Source organism: Xiphophorus maculatus, chromosome 15, assembly GCF_002775205.1.
Source record: "Xiphophorus maculatus strain JP 163 A chromosome 15, X_maculatus-5.0-male, whole genome shotgun sequence".
Lineage (NCBI taxonomy): Eukaryota > Metazoa > Chordata > Actinopteri > Cyprinodontiformes > Poeciliidae > Xiphophorus > Xiphophorus maculatus.
Genome location: NC_036457.1, coordinates 17,641,520 through 17,657,865, shown reverse-complemented (window position 1 = coordinate 17,657,865; position 16,346 = coordinate 17,641,520). Strand labels below are relative to the sequence as shown.

Below are 16,346 nucleotides of genomic sequence, written 5' to 3'. Positions count from 1 at the left end.
AGGAATAACAGCCCCAAAATATCTTATTATAACAATGTTTCGGTTTTTTTTTTTTTTTTTTTTTTGCAATTGTTTTACTTCCTATTAGCAGGCCTGCTGTATGTACAAGACGAGTTTGGGTTGCGAGAAACGCTCCCATTCCTGAGGTTTAGGTCGGGGGCCAATCGCAAGTAGAGAGCACCGTGCTGGAGGTTCTAATGGCCAGATATGCAAAGCGCGTCGGGTCGCAGTGTGAAAATGCGCGCAGTGCCCCCGGAGGGACGCTCCTGGAGCTCTCTCCTCCGCCCGAGGACATGATTCATTCACCGGCTCCGCTCTGACCACAAAAGGCGGCACGGGCGGCCCCCACAGCGGGCGGGACGTGGGGTTGGGGTGGGGGGAAAGTTCCGGGGGGCCGAAATCGCTCGTGATTGGCTGCCCTGCTCTGGGATTGACAGCTCCCTCTCTCCGGAGCGCCTCTAAGCTCCGCTGTTGACACTTTCCCCACAAAGAAAAAAAAAAAAAGAAAAAAGTCAGCACTTAACCTATACGGATAACGGAGACGCTGTCACAGCTCTGGTCCCTCTCGTGTTTCTCGGTACAAGACGGAGACAAACTGTCCTCCGCCGACGGCCGCCGGGTGGAGAGCCTCTGTAGATGTCTGCGCCTGAGTTTGAACTTTTCTCACTTCCCCCCGCAAGTTCGCCTCGCCGTTTGTGCCTCGCCCTGCTGCCCGCGAGACGGAGAGGAGCATGGCAGAGAAGCGGAGGTCCCCGTGCGCGCTGAGCGTCAAGGCGCACGCCTTCTCCGTGGAGGCGTTGATCGGGGCGGAAAAGCGACGCAGGACGAGCGGGGAGGATGTTGCGGCGTCCCCGGGCGGCTACGAGGGTGGAAACGAGGTTTCGGATTTAACCGGGAGTCCGGCACTGAGAGGCGGCAGAGCGTGCAGCAGCGACCGGGGCAGTGAGGCTGAATGTACAAGCGACGGATCCCGTAAGCAAATAATAATAATAATAATAATAATAATAATAATAATAATAATAATAATAATAATAAATTATTATTATTTAACAGTAGGTTGCTGATTATGTATTTTCAGGCCTGGTTTCAACAGGAAACAGGAGCAGAAACGTAAACATATTACCACTTGTCACACTTCTAAATATGAGAATGCGATCACTCCACGGGCCTAGTAAACAGAAGTTCCGCGTGTGACTAATGCGAGAGGGTTTATGGGATATGCAGCTATCATAAACACGCCAATTAGCAGCGTATAAAGACGGGACAAAGCGATGGAAAGAATAGTGCAGGACCTGCAGGAAGCAGAAACCGCCTGACAAATGGGGAGGGGGGTCTGGAGTGTGCGGAGAGGTTAACGGGGGCTTGGCTTCTTATCGAGCCAATGTCTAAACTGCATGAACTCGCACCACTCAGACAGACCTGCGTTGGATACGTGCAAATAATGCCAGGAGTAAACACAGTAAACACAGTAAACACATGCTGCCATATAAAATATAGCAGCATGAAACATATGGAAAGACACTGGCCCACAATTTGGATATAATTAGGTATCCTTACTGCGACAGCTTGAAGTCATATTATATTATATTATATTATATTATATTATATTATATTATATTATATTATATTATATTATATTAACTCTATAAATAATTTTGTTATCCTGTCCTTTCAGTCACTTCTGCAACTTTTTGGAATCTCCAAAAAAACAAAACTAACTTATAGGGTGGCACATAACAACCCTTTCCGGTTGTAAAGTTGTTTGCTTTTTACTGTAATCTTGTAAGTGCGTAATGCCTGACTTATGGGTGCGTGATGCTAACCAACCGAATCGTGTAAAAAAAAAAAGAAAAAAAAAACAAGACAAAAAAAAAAACTGAATGTTAAATAAGAAAATAAAAAAAAATCTTGCCCTCGTTCCGGCTGCAGCAGAGAGCGAGGACGCCCTGCTGGAGAGCCCGCAGCCCGCATCCACGCAGTGCGCGGCGGCGCCCGGAGCCGGCAGCGGAGAGGAGACCAGCGTGGAGCTGCAGGGGTCGGAACTGTGGAAGAGGTTCCACGAGATCGGCACGGAGATGATCATCACCAAGGCCGGACGGTGAGGACGGGAGATGTGGTGGGAAGGAGCTGAGGCAGGTCAATTAACTCTGACGATTAACAGCTGCATCTGGCGCTCATAATTGACAAAAGACTTAAAATGTAAAAAAATAAATAAATAAATTAATTAATTAAAAAAAGATAATTGCTTGTATTTTACAGCAAAACTGCAAGATATGTTACAATCAAATAATTATTTATCCAAATAGTATTGTTTTAATATAAACATTTTCTGTTGCATAGTTAAAGAAATTTAATAGTAAATTTTTTTGCTTTTATTTAAAAAGTCCGAAAAAGTGGCCTAGACATCACGTTCTAAATAGTTACAACGATAAAAACATTATTATTCTCATTATTGTTGCAAGAAAGAGAAGACAACTTTGAAGCAAAAATAACTAACTAAATAAAATAAAATAAAATAAAATGTTTTGCTTTTCCACGCAGGCGGATGTTCCCCGCCATGCGTGTGAAGATTTCGGGCCTGGACCCCCATCAGCAGTATTACATTGCCATGGATATAATCCCCGTGGACAACAAGCGATACAGGTAACGAACCGACCCAACACGCAGCAGGGACCCACGTGATCCCATAATGAAGCCTTCAGTCGGACATGGCAACTGAGGCTGCAGGACTGAAGTAGTTTGAATTTAGACTCCTTGTAAAACGAATGATGGGGACAAATCAGATATTTCTCAGCTGTGCAGAACAGGTCCAGCTCCCCCCCCCCCTCTCTCTCTCTCTCTTTCTCTCTCTCTCTCTTTCTGTCTCTTCCTGTTCGTGTCTCGCTACAAATGGCGCTTGGCAGCAGGGTTTTTTTGTCACGGCGGTTTTGCCGTCCCGTTTGGAAAGAGAGGGCCTTTTGGACGCCTCACCTCTGGAACCCGGAGGGTCAAACCAACAAAAGTCCTTCTGAAAGCGCAGCCGGCGCGGCCAAGGCTCTGCGTGTTAACTGGCTCTGCCATTCCAGACTTTCACAAGCCGTTTATGTGTGAATGCACTTTTAGCTGCGTGCTGGAGTGACGAGTGTATAATCTTGGAAGACGAGTTCCCAACCGAGCCTGAAAAAGAGCGCTGGAGCGGCGCCGGAGAAATGCAGACCTCTCTCTGCTCGGTCACATTTTGTTCTTACTGTAATTGTTCTTAATATTATGGAGAGTGCAGGATGCAGTCTGCAAGTTAGGTTACACACACACATATATATATATATATATATATATATATATATATATATATATATATATATATATATATATATATATATATATATATATATATATATATATATATATATATAAATTCGGAATGTTTAGTTTAGTAGGTGTTCAGTTTCCATCATTCACTTTTTTCTTTGATAAAACACTTGTTTTATCTCAACTCAACCAATTTATCCCAGTCATTTATTACAGTTAGTAATATCAACAGAACACTTTATTGATGCCAGAAGGAAGTTATGTCAGACGTACATTTGAAATATTAAAACACATGGATAGAATAATAACAGCAAGAGGAAAAACCTGGTAATAATAAGTTGGTATAAATGAAAAATAAGGTTCTTTGACTGGATCCAGCAACTGTGTTGAGTAAATGTCATATTTTAATTTATCAATATTGAACAAAACATGGCAAGTTTTCAAGAAACACTATTAAGTCTGACGTTGTACAGTTTGAGGTGGAAAAAAAAATCATGTGGCATTCTTTAATGTGACTTCATGGAATGGTTTTTGTAAACCACGTTGCATCAAGCTGATAACTTTACAGCGTTTCGTCGTTTGTTTTAGTTCCTCGCAAGGTTAAAAGTAAAATAAATATGAAATCAGCTGCACAGGCCCTGAAATAAATCCTTTAAAAAAAATGTGACGTGATTAAATCTGTGCAGCAATTAGTAATGAATGCCAAAGTCTTTGAATTTGGCAACATGTGGTGAGAAAAAAAAAGAAAATACTGGAAATGGACAGCGTGATTAAAATGTGCGTTTCATGTGTTTGAATTGTGAAGGTACGTGTATCACAGCTCCAAGTGGATGGTAGCGGGAAACGCTGACTCCCCCGTGCCCCCCAGGGTGTACATCCACCCGGACTCTCCGGCCTCAGGAGAAACTTGGATGCGTCAAGTTGTCAGCTTTGACAAGCTCAAGCTGACCAACAACGAGCTGGACGACCAGGGACATGTACGTGTCCACGCCTTATTTTTCAGAGGACCCCAAATTTATGCTACGTTCTGCAATATGCCTAATCGCAGATGGAGAGTGTTTTTATTTTTAAGGGGGAAAAAAAAACCTATTACTAACTGAACTCTGGATAATTTCATTCTCACCTCATTTTTCCATTGCTGTCAGAAAGACAAAGTCTTCCTTTTCTCTGTTTTTGCTCAGATTATTCTGCACTCCATGCACAAATACCAACCCCGGGTCCACGTCATCCACAAGGAGTTCGGAGAGGAGTTATCTCCGGTGAGAGCCATCCCCGCGGGGGAGGGAACGCGCACCTTCTCCTTCCCTGAGACCGTCTTCACCACCGTCACGGCATATCAGAACCAGCAGGTACGGACCACATCCACGCCAGCATCCGATCCTACACAGGTGGCGCACATAGGTTGGAAACTCGAAGTGAACGATGAAATCTGAAAAATGCACTTTGGCGTTTCACACGACAGTGTTCAATGAAAAGCAACATTGGCCACTTTTATTGGCTAAAATGTAACTTCGGTAACCAGTCTTGTGTTATATAAGATTCTCTTTGAATTGCAATCATTCATACTTTTGCATATTGCACAGGTTGCTATCTGCAGTTGGCTTCTTTAAGACCGAGATCAGATTTTCTGAAATGATGTTTTGTTGTGGTGATATATAGATAACAGTTCCCTTAGCATACCTGTAGCAGACAGATGCTATATTGCTATGAGCATATAGAAAAATGAATAAATTTATTCCATAGATGTTAGCCGTGGAAGGCTAACATCTAGTCAGACAGATTTCTTGTCAATACTTAGTAACTAATGTTTATCAATCTGGCTTATCGGCTGGTTGCGAGTCCAGGAGACCTGGGAGAAGCACTGGAACTCACCATCTCTGATGCTGTTGCACAAATGACAGGCTGGAACAAAACCCCAGGAGTTTACAAGCCAATTGGTGAACTTACAGCAGACTGAAGTGATTCACACAACAGGCAGCCTCAGCCACCCTAAATTTAGCATAGCAACAAGAATGTTGTTGGGCTGAGAAACAGCGACAGTGAAAGTGTGGACGGTTAATAGCCGCTAACTGGTATAAACCTTTGCAGTTCGAGAAGCTTTATTTATTACACTAAAACCAACTAAAATGTCTGACTAGCCATTAGCCTACCACCACTAAGAGGACAAAGATGTCTGCAAATCCACTGCAACCTGGCTAATAGCGAGGAAACCTTTACTTAAAGTAACATCACTCCAAAACACCCAAACGCTTACTTTAAAATAGCTTGCCAGATGTGTGTGCCGTTAGCTTAAAAAGAGCCTTTCACCCCTTTTTTTTTCCCTTCACAACTGAAAATCTTTCCAAAGAGCCAAACTTGCTTTTATTGCAAAACATAGAAAGATGTAGTAGTAGTAGTCGTCGTCTTCCAGCCAGCTGACTGGCAATGTGCAGCATCAGGTGTAGGAGGGGCATTGCTATAGCTATAGTTGTCCGTAAAGCTTGCAAAAAGTAAAACTTTGAATTAAAGCAGTAGGAATGAGTGTGACGTAAAAGTTTAGCACTTGTAACAATAAATCCCCTTTTCGGCTTTTGCTTAAAATAACTAAAACTGAGGGAGAGAGATTGCTGTCGTCTAGCTGTTTTATTTTTAAAAACATTTTTTTGAGAGTGTGTAACCAGCTGTTGAGAACGGTGTTTGGGCTCTCTACATGCTGCCCAGCATAGGGAACGTTTTTAAGCGCGAGGGCTAGCTGAAGTGGGTCAGCTCTGAATGCATGATGGCTGAAGTCAGAACACGTTGGCGACGCCTATAAAAGTCCCTCCTGATCCGGGTCACGGCGTTGGGCCTTAAACACCACCCACCGTCTGATCAGGCCCCTTCGCTGCTCCCCTCAGATGCATAACTTAAAAAAAAAAAAAAATCTTCTCTGCCAGAAAACGTCCCTTAGAAGAATAAATGTATTTATTTTCAGAGCTGACTGAATGATTATAGAGAGAGAAATGATTTTGGTTGTTTAAAAAGAGAGAGAGAGAGAAAAAAAAATTCATCACACAGTTTATATTATCGCAGACAGATTTTCAAGGAAATAATTAGAGTCATGTTTTGTTTTTCAGATTACAAGGCTGAAAATTGACAGAAACCCATTTGCCAAAGGCTTCAGAGACTCTGGCAGAAACCGGTGAGTTTATTTTAACCTCAGAGATTTGCACACTATTTAGTCCATTAGGAGGCGGAGGAGGGAGGAGGGGGTACGACATGCACGACTGCGTTCTGTTCTGGCTCTGTCGGATTCCTCTTGTTCCTTTTCCATTCTGATTCCACAGGAGAGGAAAAAAAAAGTTAGGCATATCTTTATTTTATTATTATATATATATATTTTTTTGTTTCAAACAAAAACTGTCCAGTGCTCGCACCAGATTTGTCCCAAGCAGCAGCGAAAAGCGCCGCCACATCTTCCGGGGCCCGCCGTCAAGCGTTATCCGAAAATGAGATGTAATTTTGACAAAGATGCGTGCATGTTTTCCAACGGGGAAAAAGCAAACTTTAGCTGCAAAACTTAATGGAGCGTCGGATTCCAGCTGACCTCAACGCGGAATAATAAAACTTGCAGAGTGTCCCGAGGAAAATCTGTATAAACACATTTTCTAAACATATATAAACACTGCATTAAAACAACACGGCAGTAAAACTCCAGCAGTCTCTCCAAACAGCCACTCCCCGGAGGCCTCGCAGAAATCATTAGAGAGGAGGAGAAGGGAAAAGGAGAGGCAATGTGTGAGACCGAAAATTGGAGTGGGTGGAAAGGTAGAGAACGGCGAGCTGGATAACCCAGAGACCTTGGCAGCTGACCCTATAAAAGTTGAACCCAGGGAGGTTGTGTGGGGTGGAAAGGGGGAAAAAAACAACCTCCCCTTAAATATTACAGGAAGACTTAAGCAGTTTGCTAAATAAACTTCGGCTCTGATAGGCTGCCTTAGAGCTCACAGAACCGCTCCGGGCAGCTTGTCTAAATTATCACCGAGGCTACAACCCTGTGTGGGATGGAGTGGGGTTGAAGGGTGGTGGTGGTGGAGGGAGTACTTTTATCCTCATGCTAACGAGCGGTAACAGAGCACTCGCATTACACCACCACAGCAACCCTCTGCTCTACCTAGAGGGAGGGAGCCTCAGATTGAGGAGGAGAGGACGGGGGGGGGGGGAAGGAGAGTCCCACCTCATAAATCGCTGCTGCGGCTTCCTGCTCCTTCGTCTTGATTCGCCCGTAAAAGCCGTGTGAAAGCAATTACCTCCAAGCACCCGACGGGCAGCAGCCAATCGCAGTGTGGCGTTTATGTTCCTCATTACCTAGCGTCTCCATGGAGATGCCAAGGGAGGCCCCACGGGCGACTAAAGATGGCCGCCAGGTGGTTGGCATGTAGCGTGACCTACAGCTAAGGCGGTTGGGGTAGGGGGGTGGCGGAGACGAGCTCAGAGGTGTTTGAGTTAAAAGGGGGCGTTTTGTTTGTGTTGCAGGATGGGCTTGGAGGCGTTAGTGGAGTCCTACGCGTTCTGGCGTCCGTCTCTGAGAACACTCACGTTCGAGGACATCCCCGGGATGGCCAAGCAAGGTAACGGCAACGAACAATGTGCTCCACAGCAATGAGAAAGGTCCGGTCTGAACCACCATATGTAGTTGTACAGACAGTGGGGGTTAGACAGCTGTTCACAGCACTTCAATGTTTGTCACAAACTTCAAGATGTGTAATAGGGTTATATGTAACCTGAACAAAGTAGTTCATAATTGGGAATTAGAAGGAAAAACAAGGTTTCCCTCAGAAAACTTGCTAAGCCCAATAGTTGGGTGCCAGGGCATCCAGCGGCGCGGCATGTTTGTGAGTTTAAAAATGTTTAAAGTTGACAGAAAATTGGAAAATATTCCTTGATTGTTATGTGTTGTTGAGAGATTGGATGATTAATACCTGAACACCACCTATAAAGTCTTAAAAAATGCAAACATTTTGAAAAGACTTAAATAAATAAGCAATGCTTAGCCTGGTGGGGGCACAAGTAAGGCCTGGTGGCCTGCCAGGCTTATAATACACTGGAGGAAGCCCTGTGGTTCATCATGAATGCATTTGTATGCAGGAACCAGCAGTAAAAACCTTTAGACTGGAACAATGGTTCACCTTCCAGCATGAAGGTCCTCTAAGCCAGAGCTACAACAAAATGTAGCTAAATCCAACTGGCATTATGTAGCAAGACTTGAAAATTGGTTTTCAGAGACGCTCTCCATCCAAACTGACTAAGCTTGAGCTATTTTGAGAAGAATGAATAAAACTCTGTCTTGTGGAAAGGTGGTAGCCACACTCCCCAAGACTTTCAGCTGCAATTGTAGCTAGAGGTGGTTTTAGAAAGTAAATGACTCAGAGAGCCGGAATACGAATTAACAACAAATTTGAGATCGGGAATGAATGGGAAAACTGTTCTTTCTACAATTTATTGTTCTGTTGCACCTATTGGTTGCAATGTGAAGAAGTTCACAGGTCATGAATGCTTTTATAAATCATGGTTGAGTGGTTACTACACAGAAGAAGACAAAAGGGTCAGCTCATTCTATCTGGGTAATTATCTCAGTCTGTCCTTTAAATTGACTGTTTACCAAAACACCTGAGCTGTAATCGGACTTTGGTTCCTCCTTAGGAATCCCAGGAACTCACGGAGGAGTTGGAACACCCCCTCATCTGCTCTCCACATCCCCGTGCTCGTCGCCTTTCCAGGTTTGCCCTCTCAGCCCTCCGGACTACAGCTGTAGTCGGCCCACGCACCCCCTCCACTGCTACGGCAACACCCCCGAGCCGTTCCCCCCTCCCAGAGGTCCGTCCGGCTACGAAGGTGAAGGATTCCGCTCCCTCGCCCTTCCCGCTGCTCAGCTGGGCTACCTATCCAACCCTGCCCCGCAGGGCTACGCCGGCCTGCGCCTCCACACACCACCCTACAGCCTGTACGGCTACACATTCCCACCCTCGCCACGTCTCGCTGCCAGCCCCGACAAGATGGCCACCGCCAGCCACCAGAGTCCGTTTCACGGCTCGTCTCCCAGCGGGACTTTAACGGACAGCCTCGGCGTGCTCGGCGGAGGACAGCAGGGCTTCCTGTTCGACTCCCGGACATTAGGAATGGCAGGTAGTCAGCCGGGAGGTGGTGCATCGCAGGTCACAGCCCATATGGGATGAATTTAACCCCGGCTTTTTTTCAGGAAAAGCTGGTTACACCCTGCTACGGGTGCAAGTGTCTTTTGGTCCAGAGCATTCTATGAATTGAGTTCCCGTGTACCTGACCTGAGAAGAAGGACAGATCAAATAAACACATGAACGTCTCAAAGTTTTATTTGGGGAAAGTTTCCTATCTTGTGAGCGCGGTTCTTGTAAGTTACTTGTACGGCGCAAGGAGGAGTGTGTGAGGAAGTAACACACGGACGGGGCAAAATCTGGGCAGGTCCAGAGAATCAAAGAGAGCACTTCAATTTCCTGACAGGAAGCCCCCCAACACATTAACCGTAGACCTTTTCACCACAGTTACTTTCAAGACGGAGCTTGAAGGGTGCAGGCGGACTGAGATGGGGGGGTTAACGTTTCATCTGCCACTTGCACATCTCTGAACCAGACGTGAAATCACTGTGACCAACCGAGGGGGAGGAATCGCTCTGTGTTTATTGGTTGACGGGAATCCGAGAGGGGCTACAGTAGCGTCTTATCTGGTTGACTTTGGTTGAGTTCGTGTGTAAACTCCTTGACGAGGCGCAGAGCACCTTCTGGTTTGCGCCACTTGCAAAAACAAGAACGATAATTCATTTGTTAAAATATTTGTTTCTTTCTTTTTTATGTCTTTGTTTTGTTTGCACCAACCACTGTGCAGAAGACCTCATGATGCCCACACAGCTCTCTCTGTTTTTAGACTGAACTGCTAAAACGCCACATGCCTGAGTTTGTACTGACACACACTATAGGCAGGGCTCTTTCACCACTTGGACTAAAAAACACACCAAAGCCTCTTTTCTTCTTCTTATCCAACATCTGGGCCTTGACAAATGTTAACAAGATGACATCATGCTGATGAGAAACCATCTGAGATCTCCCTGTTTTGGACTAAACTGTTGTAAAAATACACATAACAAACTAATTTGCTTACTCTACATCTGGTCAGGACAGACGCCCGCTTGGTTCAGTTCTTTGAAAAACACAGCTTTCCTGGAGAGAGAGCCACCTCCACGTGGACGCAACTCGGAGGAGGACGGCTGGACGAGCAGACGTGTTTACAAAGAGCCTTCGCACTTAAAAAGAAAGAAGAAGAAAAATCAACGGTGCACCTGCTTTTGCTCTTCAGGCTGGGGTCAGGTGCACGGATGTCCACATTTAAACTTGACCCACGGCTTTTCTTTGAAGTCAAACCACGGACAGCCTGCGGAGGTCGACACGATTTGTGATCTTTTTCAAGCCAAAATAAAATAATATCTGTTAATATGACGATGTTTGCGGCCTTCCTCGTTCACATAACCGCGTGTGGTTTTATTAACACAAATCAGTTACAATCCGTCACAGGCCATTTAAGATGAAAATATGTGTACCTTGGCCCGAGAGGCCGAAAACGGAGCACCGGCTAGTTTCTTATCTAAAGCAGATAAGAAACTACGCATGAGCACAAAAAGGGAGAGAGCGAGAGAGAGAAAAATATATCCTTTTTTTTTTTTTTTACTGTGCAACGGTCATGTAAGCTAATACCTCAAAGTATGCAGAAGTTACTACTCACTCGAGAGAGGGTGTGCGGTAAATGTTGATGTGGGTGGGAAAGTGTGGATACGAGTGTATTTATGTGTGTAGCAACAGGTGGCGGGGTTGTCAGTGAGTGTGTGACCTTATCGTCTCAGAGTTCATGTGGATCCCTGAGAACTGACACCCTGCTTCTGCACATGCACGAGCCGACAAAGTCAGACTCGACGTAACCGTCCATGCAGAACCGTCCATTCTATACCTCTATAGTATAGAGCGTCCACAGTCGCTCTATACCTTAGGGCATAGAGCGACTGTGGACATTTATTTTCAGTCCACTCCTCTAGTAGTTCTGGTTGCATGTTTGGGGTCGTTGTCTCCAACACAGGGGTGTCAAACTCATTTTCGTTCTGGGCCGCATCAAGATCATGAACGTCCTTAAAGGGCCGGCTGTGCCAGAACGTATCGATAAAACCCAACAACAAACTGTTAAAACATTAATAAACATATGTTTCTGCATTAGATGAGTAAAATTAAGTAATATTGAACATCTATTTACATTGATTGGATTTGACTGATAAAAAAAAAACATTCTACAGCCCCATCAACTCTGACCAGGTTTCCTGTCACTGAGGAAGAAAAAAAACCAAAACATTTTTACAACGTCATACGGCCACCGCCATGTTTATGACAAACTGCTGGACCCTCCCCCCTATTTTTTTCTTTAATCTTATCAATAATTCTCAATCCAGGTTTGTGGAGTGCACAAATTTATTCTCCCACCTGAATTACACAGCATGTATGAAGAAAAAGCAGAAATGTAATAGATGTAACAACAGCACGGACATAAATCTTCTGGTTTCATTTCACAGTTTGTAATTTAATTGACATCAGTCAGGGGCGGATCTACAGAGGAGCAGCTGGGGGGCTAGGTCCCCAACACAATCCCCACAGCAGCCGCCTCACTATTTAGGTCCTTAAAATCATACAAACATTTAACTTTGTTTGACTAGAAGTCTCTTGTGGCCTTCAAATTAAATATTAATTCACCAAAAGTTCTTCTCAGGTGAAAAGTAGCACTACCTTGACATATTTTAACTCAAGTAAAAGAAAAAAGTAGCCGTCCAAGAAATTACTCAAATGTAAAAAAGTACATTTTAGAAAGAAGCCGCTCTGGTAACAAGTAACCGTTCGATCACAATACCTGATTTAATATTTAGAAACAATGTCAAACAAAGTTAAGTGCAAATTCTGGTATTTTAGTGACTACAATTTGAGGAAAAAATACAAACAAATAACATAATTTCAAATTAACTAAATGAGTTACACCTAAAACTTGTCTTTGTTTTTTCCCCAAGAGACAGAGATGCAATAAAAAGTTTATTTTATTTTATTTTTATTTTTTTTGGGGGGGGGACTTTTTGATTGAAAAAGTGTGTGGATCCAGCAATGCCACCCTGCTAAAACCTCTTCTAAACATTTCTAGATCATCCGCAATTGGCAGGAGTTCAAATCGTCTCCATTATTCAAGCTTTCTCGACTTCCATCATCCATTCCTTCCCAACTCAGTTGCCTCCTGTCACTCTTCAGAGGGAGAGGTGCTGACGAGAGGAGCACATGTGAGGCGGCGAGACACGGCGGCCGGGACGGAGGGAGGGAGGACAGCTTATTTTAGCATCCAGGAATGATTGGCTTGTTGTTCCTGAGTGACAGAGGACGGAAACCCTGCCTGGTGCGTCTGTACAGCACGCTCAGAAAACACACACGTGGCAAACGCACATAGACATATGTGCATGAGAGGTCAAAAGCTTCCTTTTGCTCCCTGCCTTTTAAAAACATCTCCAGGCTCGTGATATGCGAGGTGAAGGTAAAGTTAGTTTAAAGCTACTGGAACATCTCGTATGCGCACACCAGTATGTTCTCACACACACACACACACACACGCAGAGACACACTTGTGCATGGTGTCAGTGGTGGAGAGGTTCTCAGCTGAGGCGAGGACATTAACATTGGGGATGACCAGGTGCCGACGTGACAGATCTGTCACGCTATCTGCCTGGAGGAGGGGGACAGAGGGACGGAGGAGGAGCCCTCTGCATGCGCGTGTATCCGTGTGTTTTTCCAAGGTCTGATGAATCTTTGCTCTCTTTATCAGTAGCTCAGGCCATTTGTAGGAAATAGTTTTAGGAAGTAAAACTAATCAGGGGGGAAAAAAAAGAATCAAAAATCTTGTTCGGTTTCTTCCACTTTATGTTTTTATCTGAGCTGGTGCTGTCATATGAATTTGAACGTATGCAAAATACGTTTCAGTGACATGTACGGCAGTAGGACCACGGGGGGTCGATAGGTTATCGCAGTAGGTAGGAATCGACCTTTGGTGACATAGAAGAATGCAAGCAGCAGCGTAGGAGTTTCTACTGACGAGTCGGGCTGGTGCCTCAGCCGACAGGACAGCTGCAGAGTAAAAAAAAAAAAAACTGATTTGAAACCCGGTCAGAGATTTGATCCTGCAGAGACGATTGATGCAGACGGACACAGTTTTTAAGGTGGTATTTTAATTTGTATTTTAAAAAATCAAATCAAATAAAAATGTGAGGAATAATGAGAAGAATTTGTTTTTCTACTCAATCCTGTTTTCCACTTTCCTTTTTTTCCAGGATTTTCTCGTAGAAAAAGCGTAAAATCCCGCGTTCTTTTGGAGACTCTAATCCAAGACAACAGAAAACAATCAACCTACAAAAAAATGCTTGGAACTATGTGCCTTTCTTTTAGATTTATTTCATTATTTGAAACAAATCAATACAAAACAGCAAATGACAAAACAGGCGTCCTAATGGCGTACACATGCACACATCTAATGCGAAACACCTTTTATGTTTTGAATGTCGATTATTAGTAGATCCAGGACCAGGCCACATTGTTTCTTTCATTAAAGTATGGCTTTGTCTACTTTCTTATTGAGCAGACAGTACTAAAATATAGAAACAAAATTAAATTATAGTTTTGAACTTTTATAAAAGAAAAAAGAAGAATTTTGTGACCCAAGAGCATTTTCAAGTTAATCCAGGAGCAAAAAAAAAAAAAAAACGGTATAATTTCACCAATAGCCTATTCTTGGTGCTACACTTAAAAACCACAAAATCTGACCAAATAATTTTGGTTTAGTTTCTAGTGCAAATACTAGTACGCTTGGACAAAACTAACTTGTAAGTAACTTTTCTGCAAGATATATGAACTTGTTTTAAGTTAATTCCTTAATATTGATGAAAAGTACTTGTTCCACTGGCCGATTACTTCACCTATAGCAATATATATATATATATATAGTTTTCTATGTTATAAGTGAATTTCATCAGGACGCTGAGACTGTGTGTCCAAACCAAGTTGAAACCATGACGTCCGACTAATTATCAAAGTGTATGCAAATGATCAACTGGGCTCTGAAGCAAACTGTGCTGCTCTGCGCCGATTCTTTTAAAACACAATCAAATGATTCACCGTGGATGGAATTCTGGGGGCAGAAAAAAGAAAAAAAAGTAAATCTTTATTCCTACTTTTGTAAATTAGAACCAGAAGCAAAATGGCTCCCATTCTCCTGGAGCAGCACTGTTTGCAACATGCACATTGGGTCTCCATGGCTGCATGCATATTTTGACAGAATAAAATGAAAATGTATTCTGAGAAAAAAAACAAAAAAAACCAGAAAACACAATGACTGGCTTCCCCAGCTTTTAAGCCCCAGCTATTGTCTCGACCGTTGTGCCAGTCATTAGTCACCCGTTTTCAATGTTTTGTCTGTTTTTGAGCTGAGAATAAGATTTTGACTGTGGTTTAAATGTATTTGCACTGGTCTGAAAAAACGAACAAAAATATGACACATATATGCAGCTTAGTTGCAGAAGTGGGGCTGCAGTGAAGCCAAGTCAGTCCAGTGGTACACACAGCAGCACAATATCTTTCTGGGATAAAGATAATCAGAAGTACCAACAGAAAACTGCAGAGAGCAGTGGCAATAAAGAGCATGTTAATATTATTGTATAGGTAAATAAGGGAGGCGCAGCGTTACTTTTAAGAGGCTGATCAGCAGGAAGATTGAGATATCTTGTGTCTGCAGGGTTTTAGGCTTCGTTATTATTTTTAAATAATCTATATTTTTTCTTTTTACCAATTCATGATAGTGTAAACAAACAACATTGGGTCTCACAGAGCAGCAAGCTAAGGCCCCATCTACACAGGAACGTTTTGTTCTAAAACTGGAACGTTTATGTTGGCTGCGTTCACGTGGAAACAGAGTTTTTTTTTTTTTCTTTTTCATTTAAATGGGTACCAGAGTGAAAATTTCCCCCGTATTCATGTGGATAGCAAAAACGCCCGACCTCATCCTTAAACGTGTCCGACGTTTCGTATATAACAACCATAATGGCGGCTTACGTGTTCGTTTTGTGCTTTATTAGCGTTACAATCCAACGTGACATGGAGAAGAAGACTGACTTGGTCGACGCTCCACACAAGAGACTCCAGTCTTGATTTGTTGTCTTTTTTTTTGTCTTGTGTTTACCAGTTGATTTTCAGCTTCTGTGCACTGAAATATGTGCTACAACGTCCCCACTACTCTCCTGTCAGGTAACTGGCCTAAAAAATGAGCTTCAGAGCTCCCCACTTATTAGTTAAATAAAAAAAACGAAACAATAAAATTAAAATTTAAATTTCTCATACTCCATGTTTGGTGCCACCTACAGGCCTGGAGGAGTAGAAGTAGCATTTTGGGTCATTCTTGATGTTTCCGTGTGAACAAAAACATTTCTGATAACGGTCCCGTGTGGACACAAGTGCTTTTGAAACCAATATACAATGATGTTGTTTTGTTGGATGCTATAAAAAAAAAGTAAAATAAAATAAAATACAATCCTTTCATACATGTCAGGTATGAAAGGAGATTTAAAGTAGGTTTTTTTGTCATCTTGCAACACCGTTTTCCACATATGGTGGGGATGGTAGATTTCCCCATCCAGCATAAAACCTTAGCGTTGTGTTCCTTTTGTTTGCTCGTCAAATTTGTACAGAACTGTTTGGACAAGGAAAATGCTTCTTATCAAAAATACCTCTTAACAAATGGAACAGAAATATAAAACGAGTGAAAGATGAGAGAAAGGCGACGTCAGTATAGATGAATTCTGTAATACAAAGTTCTGCAAGCTCAGCAAGACGCGACTAGTACCAGTGGCATCTGCTGCCCTGTGCACTCAACACCGAAGTTATTATTTGCACAGAGGCCAGGTCTGTGGTTTGAGACTGCTGTGACCGAAGCGCGCATTAGCATGTAGGCAGGCG

The 16,346-nt window shown here is 43.3% G+C and overlaps 1 protein-coding gene across 2 annotated transcripts; it reads left to right on the top strand.

Annotated features, from left to right (window-relative positions):
* Nucleotides 1-478: 478 nt before the first annotated feature.
* LOC102224857 (T-box transcription factor TBX18-like) lies at nucleotides 479-10,772 on the top strand. Of its 2 annotated transcripts, none has more exons than XM_023348121.1 (8): nucleotides 479-972; nucleotides 1,933-2,098; nucleotides 2,542-2,643; nucleotides 4,094-4,265; nucleotides 4,470-4,637; nucleotides 6,384-6,448; nucleotides 7,783-7,877; nucleotides 8,950-10,772. In XM_023348121.1, exons 1-8 carry the CDS (start codon nucleotides 732-734, stop codon nucleotides 9,480-9,482), a joined length of 1,542 nt encoding a protein of 513 aa, XP_023203889.1. In that variant the 5' UTR covers nucleotides 479-731; the 3' UTR covers nucleotides 9,483-10,772. The 2 variants fall into 2 exon arrangements, with proteins under 2 accessions (XP_023203889.1, XP_005809329.1); XM_005809272.2 differs by having other exon boundaries at nucleotides 481-972; nucleotides 1,930-2,098.
* Nucleotides 10,773-16,346: the final 5,574 nt, after the last annotated feature.